Source organism: Zalophus californianus, chromosome 4, assembly GCF_009762305.2.
Source record: "Zalophus californianus isolate mZalCal1 chromosome 4, mZalCal1.pri.v2, whole genome shotgun sequence".
Taxonomy (NCBI): Eukaryota; Metazoa; Chordata; class Mammalia; order Carnivora; family Otariidae; genus Zalophus; species Zalophus californianus.
In genome coordinates, this window is record NC_045598.1 from 150,080,377 (window position 1) to 150,095,021 (window position 14,645).

The window sequence follows — 14,645 nt, forward strand, 5'->3', positions numbered from 1 at the left end:
GAGACACAGCGAGAGAGGGAACACAGGCAGGGGGAGTGGGGGGAGAGGGAGAAGCAGGCTTCCCGCCGAGCCCGATGCGGGGCTCGATCCCAGGGCCCTGGGATCATGACCTGAGCCGAGGGCAGACGCCCAACGACTGAGCCACCCTGGCGCCCCTGTCACGCCTTGTTTAAAAGGCCTAACTGGGGGCACCAGGGTGGCTCAGTTGGTTAAGCTTGTGCCTTGGGCTCAGGTCACGATCCTAGGGCCCTGGGGTGGAGACCCTGCGGGGCTCCCTGCTCGGTGGGGAGTCTGCTTCTCCCTCTGCCCTTCCCTGCTTGTGTTCTCTCTCATAAATAAAATCTTAAAAAGCTTAACTGCTTTATCTCATTTACCTGTATTATCTCAAGCTGTGCCTTGAATTCTTTTATCAACCCTAAGATTAGGCACAAATATGGAAACTAAGGTTCAGAGAATTTAAACAGCTTAACCTAGACGAGTTTGCGCTCTTGACATAGAGCGTATGCACGACCTACGAATACGCTTTCTCCTATTTTGTTAATTTAAAAACATAACATTACAGAATGGAGGTAAATGTAAAAATGGGATTAACAGTATCTCTAGCTGGGATATCAAGAGGATTAATTAGGCGCTAAATATTGAGAGCTAGTCCTGAGAAGTAACAGAAAAGCTGGATCTCACTGCGGGCCATCATTCTGTCATCCTTCGAGGAAGGATGGTCAGGGACGCTAGTTCCAAGCGAGTAGGGCACCTCGGCTGGCCGAGAGGACCTAAGTGGGAGGAAATCTAGGAAATGGAAATGGAGAAATTGAAAGCACCGAAGACAAGCTTTGCCTGGATCACAGTTTACACAGGTAGTCTTCGCTGTCTTTTATGAGGACACTGACGCCCGCCGTAATCTTGGATGAGGCTGTTCTATTTTCTTTTTTTTTTTTTAAGATTTTATTTATTTGACACAGAGAGAGCGACAGTGAGAAAGGGAACACAAGTAGGGAGAGTGGGAGAGGGAGAAGCAGGTTTCCTGCGTAATAGGGAGCCCGATGCGGGGCTCGATCCCCGAACCCTGGGATCACGACCTGAGCCGAAGGCAGAAGCTTAACGACCGAGCCACCCAGGCGCCCCGGCTGTTCTATTTTCTTGCTGAGACTCTCCCAGGAAAGGGTGAAAGCCCACTTGCGACCCAGCTTCCTTGCCAGTCGTCTCCCATGGCAACCGGGGAGGAGGCGTGATCTAAGGGTTGTCCCCGCCCCCTTTCTCTACAACTCGAACAACGATTGGCCCGGAGGCGCGGCGGGGGCGCAAGGAGGCGGATTTAGGTTCCCCAGCTCCTGCTGGGCCGCGCCGCCATTTTGAGTTGTGTGGGTTTCCAGGGCGTCCTGAGTGTGGCCTCGACCCGGGAGGTTCCGTAGATCACAGGCTAGAGGCACGCGTCCGAGTGTCAGGTTGGAGCCGGGAAGCGTCCCTGGGGGTAGCGAAGGCGGGGGCAGGATGAGCGCGGAGGCGGCGGACCGGGAGGCGGCCACCTCCAGCCGGCCCTGCACCCCGCCGCAGACCAGCTGGTTCGAGTTCCTGCTGGAGGAGTCGCTGTTGGAGAAACATCTGCGCAAGCCCTGCCCGGGTAAGCGCGGCGCCTGCACCCGGAGGGGACTGGGACCCGGCCGCCGGCGCCGGCCGCCTGGCTCTCGCCCGCACTTCCTCGGCCACGAAGCTGCGGGCCCGGGAGGCGCGAACCGGAGTCGAGCTCTGGCCCGGTCCCCTCGCTAAGCATTAAGCATCCCAGAGCCGGGGCACCGCCGTGCAGGGCTTAAAAAAGCAAAACAAAGGCCCTCCCGTCCCCCTCCCGTCCCCCTCCCGTCCCCCTCCCGTCCCCCTCCCGTCCCCCCTCCCGTCCCCCTCCCGTCCCCCTCCCGTCCCCCTCCCCCTTGGTCCTTTTACTGTTTGGGGTTTTAGCATCTGCGAGGTGGTCTTGTGAGATTGCGTGGGTTGGGGAGGCTGGCTCTGACACACCCCTATAGAACTCCGGCCGGTGATCAATTTGGAGACGGAGAGAAACTGCGGTTCTGGTGCTGATCCTGACGCTAGTTGTATTTATGTTTTGTTTCTCAGCGAGGGGATTTTACCGACCATACATATATACATATATATCTGTATATACCAGAGTTGGGCTGTAAATTAAAATGAGAAAATCTCTAAGAGTAGGAAATGCTATACAGTTGTAACATGGTTTAATGATGATCATGATTAATACCCCAGTTAATGAGTGCTGTTAGGGAAGGAGGAGAACTGCAGGCATTTCTGGAAAGAGGTACTGGCATGAAAACGTAAGTTTCTTACAGTATTTTGCTCATAAAGTTCATAAAGATGTAGCTTGTTCAGTTTACATCAGCCATAACTATGGAGACAACTCTGCCAGAAGTTAGTGGTTTTCACTAAAACCGCCTGTATCATATGTGTTTTTCATTCACTGCTTTTCATACACATTTATTAAGTGCTTTCTAGGTGCCAGCCTTGCTTTTCATCTGTTACCTCATTTAATTTAGCCTTCATAATCTCAGGTAGGTGGTGGTATCTTCTATTTTGCACTGATGGAAACAGGTGCAGAGAGGAAACTTGATGCAGGTCGCACTAATTAAGTGTTAAAACAGTTCTAAAGATGACATGTATTTCCTCTAACTGACATTGGTTATTTGCTGATATGGAAACCTAAAACCATTATTATGTTCTTATTTGGAAGGTGTTTTCTTCTGCACCAGTCTGATACCCTTTCTCCTTACCACCCTTCCTGATCTTCCCTGTAATCCCTAAGCATACTTCTTAGAAATCATAATCCTTAGTCATAACTACAGAGCTGTCGGGGTTCCCTTTTGTGGCCAAAAACCAGTAGAGTGAAACCTTGTGCATCTTCACAGTTAAAACTTAAATTTAAGAATTTATTTTCTTTTACATCCTAGATCCTGCACCAGTTCAACTTATTGTTCAGTTTTTGGAACAGGCTTCCAAACCTTCAGTTAATGAGCAAAACCAGGTGCAGCCTCCGCCTGATAACAAGAGAAATCGTATTTTAAAACTACTTGCTCTTAAAGTTGCTGCACATTTGAAGTGGGATTTAGACATATTAGAGAAAAGGTACACAAGATTTAAAAGAAATCTATTTTTGAAGTACTATTTAGATTATTTTGGGTTATTTCTATATATGCTTATATGATAATCAGCCCTTAAAGTGCAAAATATTTTTCTATATATATTCTTGGTAAAATATGCAACTGCTTTTCAAAAGGTATAAAATATTTGAATGTTGGATGAATTTAAATCACCTTTTAAAGTATAGATTTATCCATTATGAGGTAGTTGATCATTATTACTTGATGTGGTAACTAGGGAACACACCTAAACAGTTTTAAATGTTTCAGTTTATTTTTACATATCTGAAGAAAATGAATGAAAATTAATGATAGTTATTACATAATACAGATGATTTGCTGTTAAATCAGTTATTTTTTACTGGTCATAAATCAATCACTATCTCCCAAACTATCAAAATATCTTACAGTCAGTGCTTAATTGTTAACAAATAAGTACTATCAAGGCTACGCTTAGAAAATGATTTTTCATCCCCCTTTTCTCACAAGTTAAAGAGAAAATACCTTGTAAAATTCAGAAACTAGGAAATGGGAGGGGAGACAAGTACTTCTAACATTTTTGTGTAACTTTTGTTGTTTTTCTCCCAATTTTAAGTAATCTCTACACCCAGCATAGGGCTCAAACTCACGACCCCGGGATCAGGAGTCGGATGCTCTACTGACTGAGCCAGCCAGGCGCCCCTCTCCTTGTGTATATGTGTACATACATACATATACGTATATGTATATATATACACACACATATGTTTATATTTTAAAGATGTATTTATTTTAGAGAATTAGTGGGTGGAGAGGGAGAGAATCTCAAGCAGACTCCCTGCTGAGCAGTGAGCCACATCCCACAACCCTGAGATCATGATCTGAGCCAAAAACCAAGAGTCAGAGGCCCAGCTGACTCTGCATCCCTTCTTTTTCTTTTTTTCCCCACATAACAATATGAACATTTCCCCATTTTGTATTTCTGGAAATAATTCCATCATGTGGAGAATTTATTAACTGTTTTCCCATTTATATTTAGTTTATTTCTACTTTTTCACTCTAATAAATCACAGAGCCTTAAATATCTTTGTCCTTAAATTTTATCTGAATTTTTGGTTATGTCCTTAGTACAGATTATTAAATTGCTGACTCAGATGGCATAAACATTTTTAAATCCCATGATGCATATTGCCAGATTGCATTCCAAGAGAGTTGTAGTAGTTTATGCTCTCATTGGTAGTGTTTAAACACCTTTTCACCAGCCTTCTGCAGCAGTAAGCATTAGAATTAAAGAATTCTTTAATCTGAGGGAGAGCCTATCCATTAATAGACTGGAGGCATATCAAGAGATAGTAATGTGTACAAAGAAAGTATGATGTATATGATACAGTTAGAAATTGAACACTGATGGGATATTTGATAAGCAACTGAAAACTTTTTAGATCTGAAATTAATACTGTGAATATGTTAATTTTGTAATTTTTTTTTTTTAAGATTTTATTATTTGACAGAGAGAGATAGGGAAGGGAGAGCAGGAACACAAGCAGGGGGAGTGGGAGAGGGAGAAGCAGGCTTCCCGCCCAGCAGGGAGCCTGATGCGGGGCTCAATCCCAGGACCCCCGGGGTCATGACCTGAGCCGAAGGCAGACGCTTAACAACTGAGCCACCCAGGCGCCCCAATTTTTTAAAATTTTATTTAAGTAATCTCTCCATGCAGGGTGGGGCTCAAACTCATGAACCCAAGATGAAGAGTCACATGCTCTTCCAACTAAGCCAGGCACCCCTGTTGAGTTAATTTTTTGGAGATCTGTTCTGAAACACACAAGGAAGAAATGATTTAATGTTAAAAATTCGCTTCACAATAGTATGGGAAGAAGGGAAGTAAGAATAGAGATGAGCATCAGTTGCTAGTTGTTGAAACTAGGTGATGGGCACATAGGGGTTCATTATATTTTTTTTTTTTTTTTTTTTTTTAAAGATTTATTTATTTATTTGAGAGAGAGAGAATGAGAGAGAGAGAGAGTACATGAGAGGGGGGAGGGTCAGAGGGAGAAGCAGGCTCCCTTACTGAGCAGGGAGCCCGATGTGGGACTCGATCCCGGGACTCCGGGATCATGACCTGAGCCGAAGGCAGTCGCTTAACCAACTGAGCCACCCAGGCGCCCAGGGGTTCATTATATTCTGACTACTTTTGTGTATGTTTAAATTGTTTTCATAATGAGATTTTAAAAATATTTTGAAATTTAATATTTTCATATAAGTTGTTGAGACAGGTGAATAAAATGGCCCTGTGGATTTAGTCCTTTAGCAGTGTAATTATTTTCAGTGAAAATACTGAATTGTGTATTTTATGCTTCTTATGCAGACATGAACCTTTTGCTTCTTTCTTTTAAGTTTGTCTGTTCCAGTATTGAATATGCTACTAAATGAATTGCTGTGTATCAGTAAAGTTCCTCCTGGGACGAAGCATGTGGACATGGATCTGGCCACTTTACCTCCAACCACTGCCATGGCTATCCTTCTCTACAACAGATGGTAAATTTTTTATAGACCTCACATGTGTAGGGCAGCCTCTGTTTAATTGCACTCTGGCTTTCAGGGGTATGCTTTTTTTATTTTTTTAAGATTTTATTTATTTATGTGAGAGATTGAGAGCACAAGCTGTGGAGGGGAGAGGCAGAGGGAGAAGCAGACTCCCTTCTGAGCTGGAAGCCCGACTTGGGGCTCAACCCCAAGACCCTGGCCCCGATCATGACTCGAGGTGAAGGCAGAGGCTCAACTGACTGAGCCACCTAGGCACCCCTCAGGGGTATGTTTTAAGGGTCCCCTATACCCTAGAGATCCTCACAGGATCTTAAAAACTGTGAATCTGATGGTGGAGAAAATTTATGACTGCATAGATAAGAGCATTCTGATAAAAATTGGATAATTTATGAAGTTTTTATCTGAATTAAAACTTCAGATATTTATAATATATGTTCTAAGGAGTACTTGGAAAAATAAGTGACATTTATAATATATTAAATTTTCTTTTTCTTTTCAGGGCAATTAGGACAATTGTTCAAAGTAGTTTTCCTGTCAAACAGGCAAAACCTGGACCTCCTCAGTTAAGTGTGTAAGTTGGCAGATATGACCCTTGGTTGGCACTTTTTTTCAATCAGAGTTTTTAAAAAAATGTTCTTGCAAGTTTTTAAAAAACCCCTGGTACACAAGGTGTAGAGTAGAACCCAGAGGGCAGAAGGCCTGCATGCAGGTAGGTTTGGAGGAGTTGGAAGGGTGAGAGAATCAGGCAGGGCTCTGGACATCTAGAATAGAGAGAGCTCTGGAAAGCTGAGGGGGCGTGCTTTGTGAATTGTGCCTTTCATCTTTGGTAAGTGTTAGCTCACTTCCAAAGTAGTAAGATTTTTTCATATAATTAAATTTATGTGAAGGTGTATTTGTTTTGTATATAGGGAAATTGTTTTAATATGTAAAATTGATTTAGGAGTCCAAAAGTTAATTACTGAATTTATCTGTATGTGGAGTTTTAAACCAAATTCTTAAATTCTAGGTAGCAGCTTACCCGATTTGGAGCTAGAGAGCATAGTTTCTAACTTGATATAAATGAGCTTTTGCTGCCAGTAAGTTTTAGTCTTAAATTGAGGGTTATTTTTTTTTAATTTTTATTGTTATGTTAATCAACATATTACATCATTAGTTTTTGTTTTTTTTTTTAAAGATTTTATTATTTATTTGAGAGAGAGAGAATGAGAGATAGCACGAGAGGGAAGAGGGTCAGAGGGAGAAGCAGACTCCCTGCTGAGCAGGGAGCCCGATGTGGGACTCGATCCCGGGACTCCAGGATCATGACCTCAGCTGAAGGCAGTCGCCCAACCAACTGAGCCACCCAGGCGCCCCACATCATTAGTTTTTGATGTAGTGTTCCATGATTCATTGTTTGCGTATAACACCCAGTGCTCCGTGCAGAACGTGCCCTCTTTAATACCCATCACCAGGCTAACCCATCCCCCTACCCTCCTCCCCTCTAGAACCCTCAGTTTGTTTTTCAGAGTCCATCGTCTCTCCTGGTTCGTCTCCCCCTCTGACTTACTCCCCTTCATTCTTCCCCTCCTGCTATCTTCTTCTTTTTCTTTTTTCTTAACATATGTTGCATTATTTGTTTCAGAAGTACAGATCTGTGATTCAACAGTCTTGCACAATTCACAGCGCTCACCATAGCACATACCCTACCCAATGTCTATCACCCAGCCACCCCAAGGGTTATTTTTTTAAACACAAATCAAATGGGAAAATAATGGTTAAATAAGCATCATAATTGAGGTTTTTTTTGGTTTGTTTTTTTTTAAAGATTTATTTTAGAGCAAGTGGGGGGAGGGGCAGAGGTAGAGAATCTTCAGACAGACTCCCTGCTGAGCACTGAGCTTGACTTGGGGGGGGGTGGAGGTTGCTGATCCTAGGATCCTGAGATCATGATTTGAGCAGAAATCACAAGAGTTGGATGCTTAACCAGCTGGGCTACCCAGGCACCCCGAGTTTTTATTTATTTTTAAGCTTGAAAAGAAATAGCATTAACATTTTTATTTAAATTCCACCTCACTTTGAAGAATAATAATTTGAAAAGCATCAAATGTTACTCAAAAGATGGAAAATTCTAAGCTTCAATCATTTCTCTTTTAGTATGAATCAGATGCAACAGGAGAAAGAGCTAACAGAAAATATTTTGAAAGTAGTGAGTATCGGCATCAGTTACACTTTCATATTTCTGGGGTGCATGCGGAGTATATTCACATGGTTCTTCTAACCTTAGATATATGAGAGTTGGCAAGGTCTAGAGGAAATGACATTTAGGTTATACTGTTAGAACTTAGTTTGGTAATAACTAAGTTGTACAACTTTACAGTGTTAATGGTGGTTCTTCACCATTAATTCTTTTGTTGAATTTTTGTGATACTTGAACAGGTAAGAGAAATCACTCTTACAGGTGATGTTTTTATATTCTTTAATATTCTTCCAAAATTCTACAATAAACACATATTAATATTTTAAAATTACTTCTGTAGTCAGAAAAATATAGCAGTTATTTTTTAATCTAGTTAATAAAAAAGTAGAAGTGTGGGATTTACCATAATTTAAAAATGATCTCTGTAATTCTTTAACCCTACAGTGTGCCAGAGATACTATGTAAAGTCCAGGAGCTGGGAGAGGAGAGGGAAGATAAGAAATGTTCTATATCTGTGTAAAATTAACATGCTCTAGTATTTTGAATGTGGAAGAAAAAACCTGTATCATTTTATTTTTGTTACTAGTGCCTACTAAATGGCCGACACAATGATGTATACAAACATTTCTTGACTAAATCGGTGGAAGCAAATCTTTACAAAGTATTTTTCTTTCAATTTTCTGTTTAAAAAAAATATCTTTTCCACTTCATATTTTCTAATTTCACAATAGGAACTCTTACTGTATTTTTTAGAATTTAAATTAACGATCTCAAACAGATCTAATTACACTCTTGCTGTGTTAAATGTTTTTAATGGCTTAGTACCACAAGCTACTGAGTATCCTGTGAATATATTTTGGTTAATTTTCTGTGATTCTGTATTTTAATGATTTTTTTGTTGAATTTTTGTAGCTAAAAGAGCAAGCTTCTGATTCTATTTTGGTACTAGAGGCAGCCCTTAAATTAAACAAGGATCTTTATGTCCACACGATGCGAACACTAGATTTATTGGCAGTGGAGCCAGGCATGGTAAATGGAGAAACTGAGAGTTCTACCGCTGGATTGAAAATCAGAACTGAGGAGATGCAGTGCCAGGTATTTATATCTATTTAATCAGTATGTGGCAAATTTTTGGAAAATCTTAATGAGATCATTTTGGTATTTTTGGTATTTTTAATTCCTGCCTTTTTCTCTCTGATTTTGATTTAAGACGCTATTAAAACTTTGCATCGTATTTATTTTTTAAAAGAGTTCATTTGAGAGAGAGTGTGAGCACGTGCACAAGTGGGGGGAGGTTGGGGAGGCAGAGGGAAAAGCAAACTCCCCGCTGAGCAGGGAGCCCAATGCTGGGCTCCATCCCAGGATCCTGGGATCATGACCTGAGCCGAAGGCAGACACTTAACCAACTGAGCCACCAAGGCACCCTTTTGCATCATATTTAATTTGTAAGTTTTTTAAGACTTCACTTAAATTTTTCTAAAAGAAATGGAAGTTTTGTTTGATTTATTGTCTCTGAAATCATTTCCCAGTTGTGTTTAGGAAACAGTTTAAATATTGAGAATGCAGTGAGCATGTAACTGATTTTTACGGTTCATTTGTATTATTAGATATTTAATTAGACCAAAAAAAAAAAAAAAACCCTGCAAAACAAATACTATGCTTTGAAAAATATAGGCTCCTAGAGAAAGTAACTAGTTTTTTAAGGATCTTAAAGTTGTTTGCTTTCTGTAACTCTGGGCTCTAATCCCTTTGACAGCTTTTAGTTGATACTGTGAGAAATTATGTATTCATGTTGTCTTTTTCTCTGTTGGATTGTAAACTCTCTGAGGTGTCTTTTTTAATGTGTATTTCCCATCTTCCTCACTTTTTAGCACAGAATCTTGAGTATAATAGAAATTTTAAAACATTCAGAAACTGCCTAAAGAGAGCCACGAGGATAGTGTATTTTATATTCCGTGTTCTTTGTGTGAGTTGGCATGTCATCTTTTTTTTTTTATTTATTTAACAGTTTGGCAGTTTCTTTTTTAAAAATTAAAGTAAATTTTACCCCCAAAGTGGGGGTCGACCTCACAACCCTGAGATCAGGAGTCTCATACGCTACCCACTGTGCCAACCAGGCACCCCTTGCATGATTTCTTTAATCACTGTTTCCCATTCTGAAATGGGCAGGATTAACCATGACAGTGTTGGGAGGTGCCTTTTCAGATTAGCTGGTTGCAGAATTGAAGGTAGTTTTTCAGTGCCTGTTGAGATGGAGTCACAGTTGGAATAGAAGTGAGGATTGCAATTGGTAACTTCTTTAAATTGTTAATGGAACTTGCATATAGGAGAGATTCTGGTACCGTAGTGTCTTATAATCACTGAGAGTCTGTTTGAAAAATATTGGTAATACTTCTGATTTTCACCATAGAGTGGGTGATGTAACATGAAAAACAAAACTCTTAACAAAACATCTCAGTGTGCTAGGTAAGCTATCAAATATTCTCTTAATTACATAGCTGAGTCCTAATTCTGTGTCTTGAATGGCAAATTAGTAGCAATACTCACTTCCTGGCATGTTAATATTTAAAGTGCATTCTTTGTATTACTAAAATTTACCTGACTCAAAAGGAATATCTTTACATTCATTCCCCAGTAAATCTGAAAGTATTTCCTGTCCTTCAGGGCACTTTTATTATCAGACTTTTTGTTTTTAACCTATTGACTACCTCTTAATTACAGAATTTAAACTTGTTTTATTTTTATTTATTTATTTATTTTTTTAAAAGATTTTATTTATTTGAGAGAGAGAGAATGAGAGAGAGAGAGCATGAGAGGGAAGAGGGTCAGAGGGAGAAGCAGACTCCCCGCTGAGCAGGGAGCCCGATGCGGGACTCGATCCCGGGACTCCAGGATCATGACCTGAGCCGAAGGCAGTCGCTTAACCAACTGAGCCACCCAGGCGCCCTGTTTTATTTTTTTAATTAAGGGCTCAGACTCATGTCCCCGGGATCAGGAGTTGCATGCTGTACTGAGCCAGCCAGGTGCCTCTAGAATTTAAGCTTTTTTTTGTTTGTTTTGTTTTGTTTTGTTTTTTAAGATTTTATTAGAGAGAGAGAGAGAGAGAGCACAAGCAAGGGGAGTGGCAGGCAGAGGGAGAGGGAGAAGCACACTCCCCCTGAGCAGGGAGCCTGACACGGGGCTTGATCCCAGGACCCTGGGATCACGACCGGAGCCGAAGGCAAGATGCTCAACCGACTAAGCCACCCCGGTGCCCCTAAACTTGTTTTAATGGGGGTGCCTGGCTGGCTCAGTTGGTGGAGCATGCGACTCCTGGACTAAGTTGGAGCCCCACATTGTGTGTAGAGATTACTTAAAAATCTTAAAAAAAAAAAAAAAAAAAAACCCAAACTTGTTTTGATGGCTAGTTAATATAGTAAAACTTGAAAATATCGTTTTGGTATCTTGTACTCTGTCTTTGCCTGGAAAGGGGAATTATATGAAATTATAATACGTGTGCATGTGTGTATAAATACCTGTATATCTATTTCCTTTTTTTTTTTTAAACTTCTTTAGCACCCCTTTGCTTCAGGTGGGAGGAAGCACTCTAGGATGAAAATCAGCCAGACATTGAATGTGGACTAAATAGTGGAAGGCAGTATCCTAGAGGCGGAGAATTCATCCTGATTAGCTCAAGAAGACAGAACATATATTTATGTATTGTATAGATATTGCATATTAGTAAAGAGTAGTTCTAATGAATATCACACTGTTACAGCTTAGGAGTTTGGAGGAGAAATAAGTATCCGTTGGTTAAGGTTGGTTTTGGTAGATGGAAATAAAGGGTATGGAATGAAGTTTATTTCTAGGATCTGATAGGAATGGGGAATTGAAAAGGCTGGTGTGGTTGAAATTGAGGAGAAGTAGTAGAATGAGAGATTTGGAGAGAGAAGTTAGTCCCGATTCTGAGACCCTTAAAAATCAGGCCAAGGAATTTGAACTTTCTCCTACTTGGGGGAATAATTTGAAGACTTTTTAAAGAAAGATCTGTTGGGGCACCAGTGTGGTTCCGTTGGTTGAGTGTCTGACTCATGGTTTCTGCTCCGGTCATGACCTCCAGGTTGTGGGGTTGATCCCCACGTTATGCTCAGCGCAGTTTGCTTGAGATTCCCGCTCCCTCTTTCTCTCAAATCTTTAAAAAAAAAAAAAAAAAAACAAACTGTCAGCCATGTGTAGAATAAACTTGAGACAGGATATAAGGAGCTGTAGGGTCTGGGTTTGAGCCTGGGCTCTGCCGGTACTTGGTTATATGCCTTTAGGCAGACATTGTCACTTTCTGGGCCTTGTTCCTGTTCATAAAATGTTCAAGTTGAATTAAATAATCTGAGTCTTTGAGTTCTGCATTTGGTGAATCTAGGCATCAGTTTATGAAGGTTCTTGAAGAAATACACAAATTCTATTAGTACTTTTTCAGTTGTCTTTTTCTATTCTTTTATAGTTCAAATTTCTCGATATTTCACTCTGGGCAGTCATTTGCTCTCCCCCACTTTAAAAAGAAGTGGGGATTGGGGCACCTGGGTGGCACAGTTGGTTAAGCGTCAGACTCTTTTTTTGACTCAGGTCATTCTCTCCCTCTGCCCCTTCCCCCACTCATGCACATGCTTGGCACTCTCTCTGTCTCTAAAATAAAATTAAAAAAATAAAATAAATGGAGATGGCAGAGAATCCATTATGATGGTGAGTGGCAGCAACAGTGACAGTAACCTCTGGTTTCTAGGGGCAGCCCTAGCAGAGTATATAGCTCGCTGTTGTTCTCTGTGTAGAGCTGGTGGCCGCAGGTGATAAGAGCTTTGGAGTCTAGTGTTGAGATGGCTGCAGTGCTTCCTAGGTCAGTTTGGGCTCTCATCTTGGCTTCTTGCCTCCCTTCCCCTTTTGGTTTTCCAAGCCTGGTTCTTTGGCCCAGAAATTCTAAAGGCCCCTGAAATCTTACCAGTTAAATCTATTTTCTGCTTAAATCAGTCTGCTGGATTCTGTTGCTTGTGGCTAAGAACGTTGTTTCATTGCTCACTGAAAGGTGTTTTGTTTTTTTTTTTCTTTATATGTACCTGTTTTGCTGAGCTAAACATAATTTTGAGTTTTGTAGGCTCTTAAAAATGAAAAGTTACGGCGCACCTGGGTTGCTCAGTTGTTAAGCGTCTGCCTTCGGCTCAGGTCATGATCCCAGGGTCCTGGGATCGAGCCCTGCATCGGGCTCCTTGCTTAGCGGGAAGCCTGCCACTCCCTCTTCCACTTCCCCTGCTTGTGTTCCTGCTCTCACTATCTCTCACTATCTCTCTCTGTCAAATAAATAAATAAAATCTTCAAAAAAAAAAAAGTTACTAAGCAGATTGGTGTTCATTACCATTTTAGGTGTGTTATGATTTGGGTGCAGCATACTTCCAGCAAGGCTCTACGAATTCAGCTGTCTATGAAAATGCCAGAGAAAAGTTTTTTAGAACCAAAGAACTAATTGCAGAGGTAAGTACAGTGATGACAGGTACATAATATTCAGTCCTTAAAAAGTCTATATATTTTTTCGCTTTACTTTTTCTGATGATAATAAAACAAGTGTTCGTTGTAGTACATTTGCTAAGTTTTAAAAAATACTGAGAACATTTTGAAAATCTGTAATACTACTGCTTAGAAGTTAACCCTTTTGTCATTTTAACTTATTTTCTTCCTGTTTTCATTCTTTGTTTTTATACAGATAAGCCTAGACTAACTATATTTACTATATTGTTACCATGCTTAAGTCTTTGAATAGACGTTTAAAATGTATTCTGCTGTATAGATGTACTGTGCTTTACTTCATTTTCCTAATATTTGGGCATTTATGTTTGCTGTTTTTATTTATTGTAAAGCTATGGTATTTCTATCTCCAAGCATAATTTTTTTTATTTCTTTTAAAGATTTTATTTATTTACTTGACAGAGAGATAGCGAATACAAGTAGGCAGAGAGGCAGGCAGAGGGAGAGGGAGAAGCAGACTCCCCACTGAAAAGGGAGCCTGATGCGGGGCTCGATCCCAGGACCCTGGGATCATGAACCTGAGCTAAAGACAGCTGCTTAACCGACTGAGCCACTCAGGTGCCCCTCCAAGCATAAGTTTTTGTTTGGTTTTTAGATACTTTCAAGTTAAATTCCTACAAATGGAATTACCATGTCAATGGTTATTAATTTTGTCAAGGCTGTGAAACATAAAACCAGGTTGCTTTCCAGGAACATTTCTCTCAGGGTACTCTGATCTGCAGTGCAGTGTGTTTTTTCTCTCCAATTGCTAATTTGGTTGGGTGAAATAACAGTAACTTTAAAACATTTGCATTTCCTTAATTCTTAGGGTGAACTTTTTCATACGTTTATCACTTGTGTTTTTATTTTTATGATTCCGGCAACTGAATTTTAAATTTTTTTTTTTTTATAGATTTTATTTATTTATTTGAGAGAGAGAATGAGATAGAGAGAGAGCACGAGAGGGAAGAGGGTCAGAGGGAGAAGCAGACTCCCTGCTGAGCAGGGAGCCCGATGCGGGACTCGATCCTGGGACTCCAGGATCATGACCTGAGCCGAAGGCAGTCGCTCAACCAACTGAGCCACCCAGGCGCCCCCGGCAACTGAATTTTAAAGTATATAGGTTTTTATGTGCTTGGTGCCTAGAACAATTCCCATTTCAGTCTCCTCTCATCAGAGAAATACGATAAAGATTCAAGAGATTTACTTTAAATCTATTCTAGACCTATTGGGAATTCCCATTTTACTTTGTTCAGGCGTCTCATCAGATTTGTTTGTCT

The 14,645-nt window shown here is 40.7% G+C and overlaps 1 protein-coding gene across 2 annotated transcripts in view; it reads left to right on the forward strand.

Moving 5' to 3' along the window:
• The first annotated feature begins 1,284 nt into the window (after nt 1-1,284).
• Nucleotides 1,285-14,645, forward strand: part of INTS8 (integrator complex subunit 8) — a 52,166-nt gene continuing 38,805 nt past the window's right edge. Inside the window, exons 1-7 of one of the 2 annotated variants that reach the window (XM_027607663.2) lie at nt 1,285-1,618; nt 2,952-3,126; nt 5,514-5,654; nt 6,163-6,234; nt 7,797-7,848; nt 8,752-8,934; nt 13,228-13,335. In XM_027607663.2, coding sequence (XP_027463464.1) covers nt 1,489-1,618; nt 2,952-3,126; nt 5,514-5,654; nt 6,163-6,234; nt 7,797-7,848; nt 8,752-8,934; nt 13,228-13,335 — 861 coding nt within the window. In that variant the 5' untranslated portion in view covers nt 1,285-1,488. The remainder of the gene's footprint in view (nt 1,619-2,951; nt 3,127-5,513; nt 5,655-6,162; nt 6,235-7,796; nt 7,849-8,751; nt 8,935-13,227; nt 13,336-14,645) is intronic. The other variant, XM_027607673.2, reaches the window with a different exon arrangement.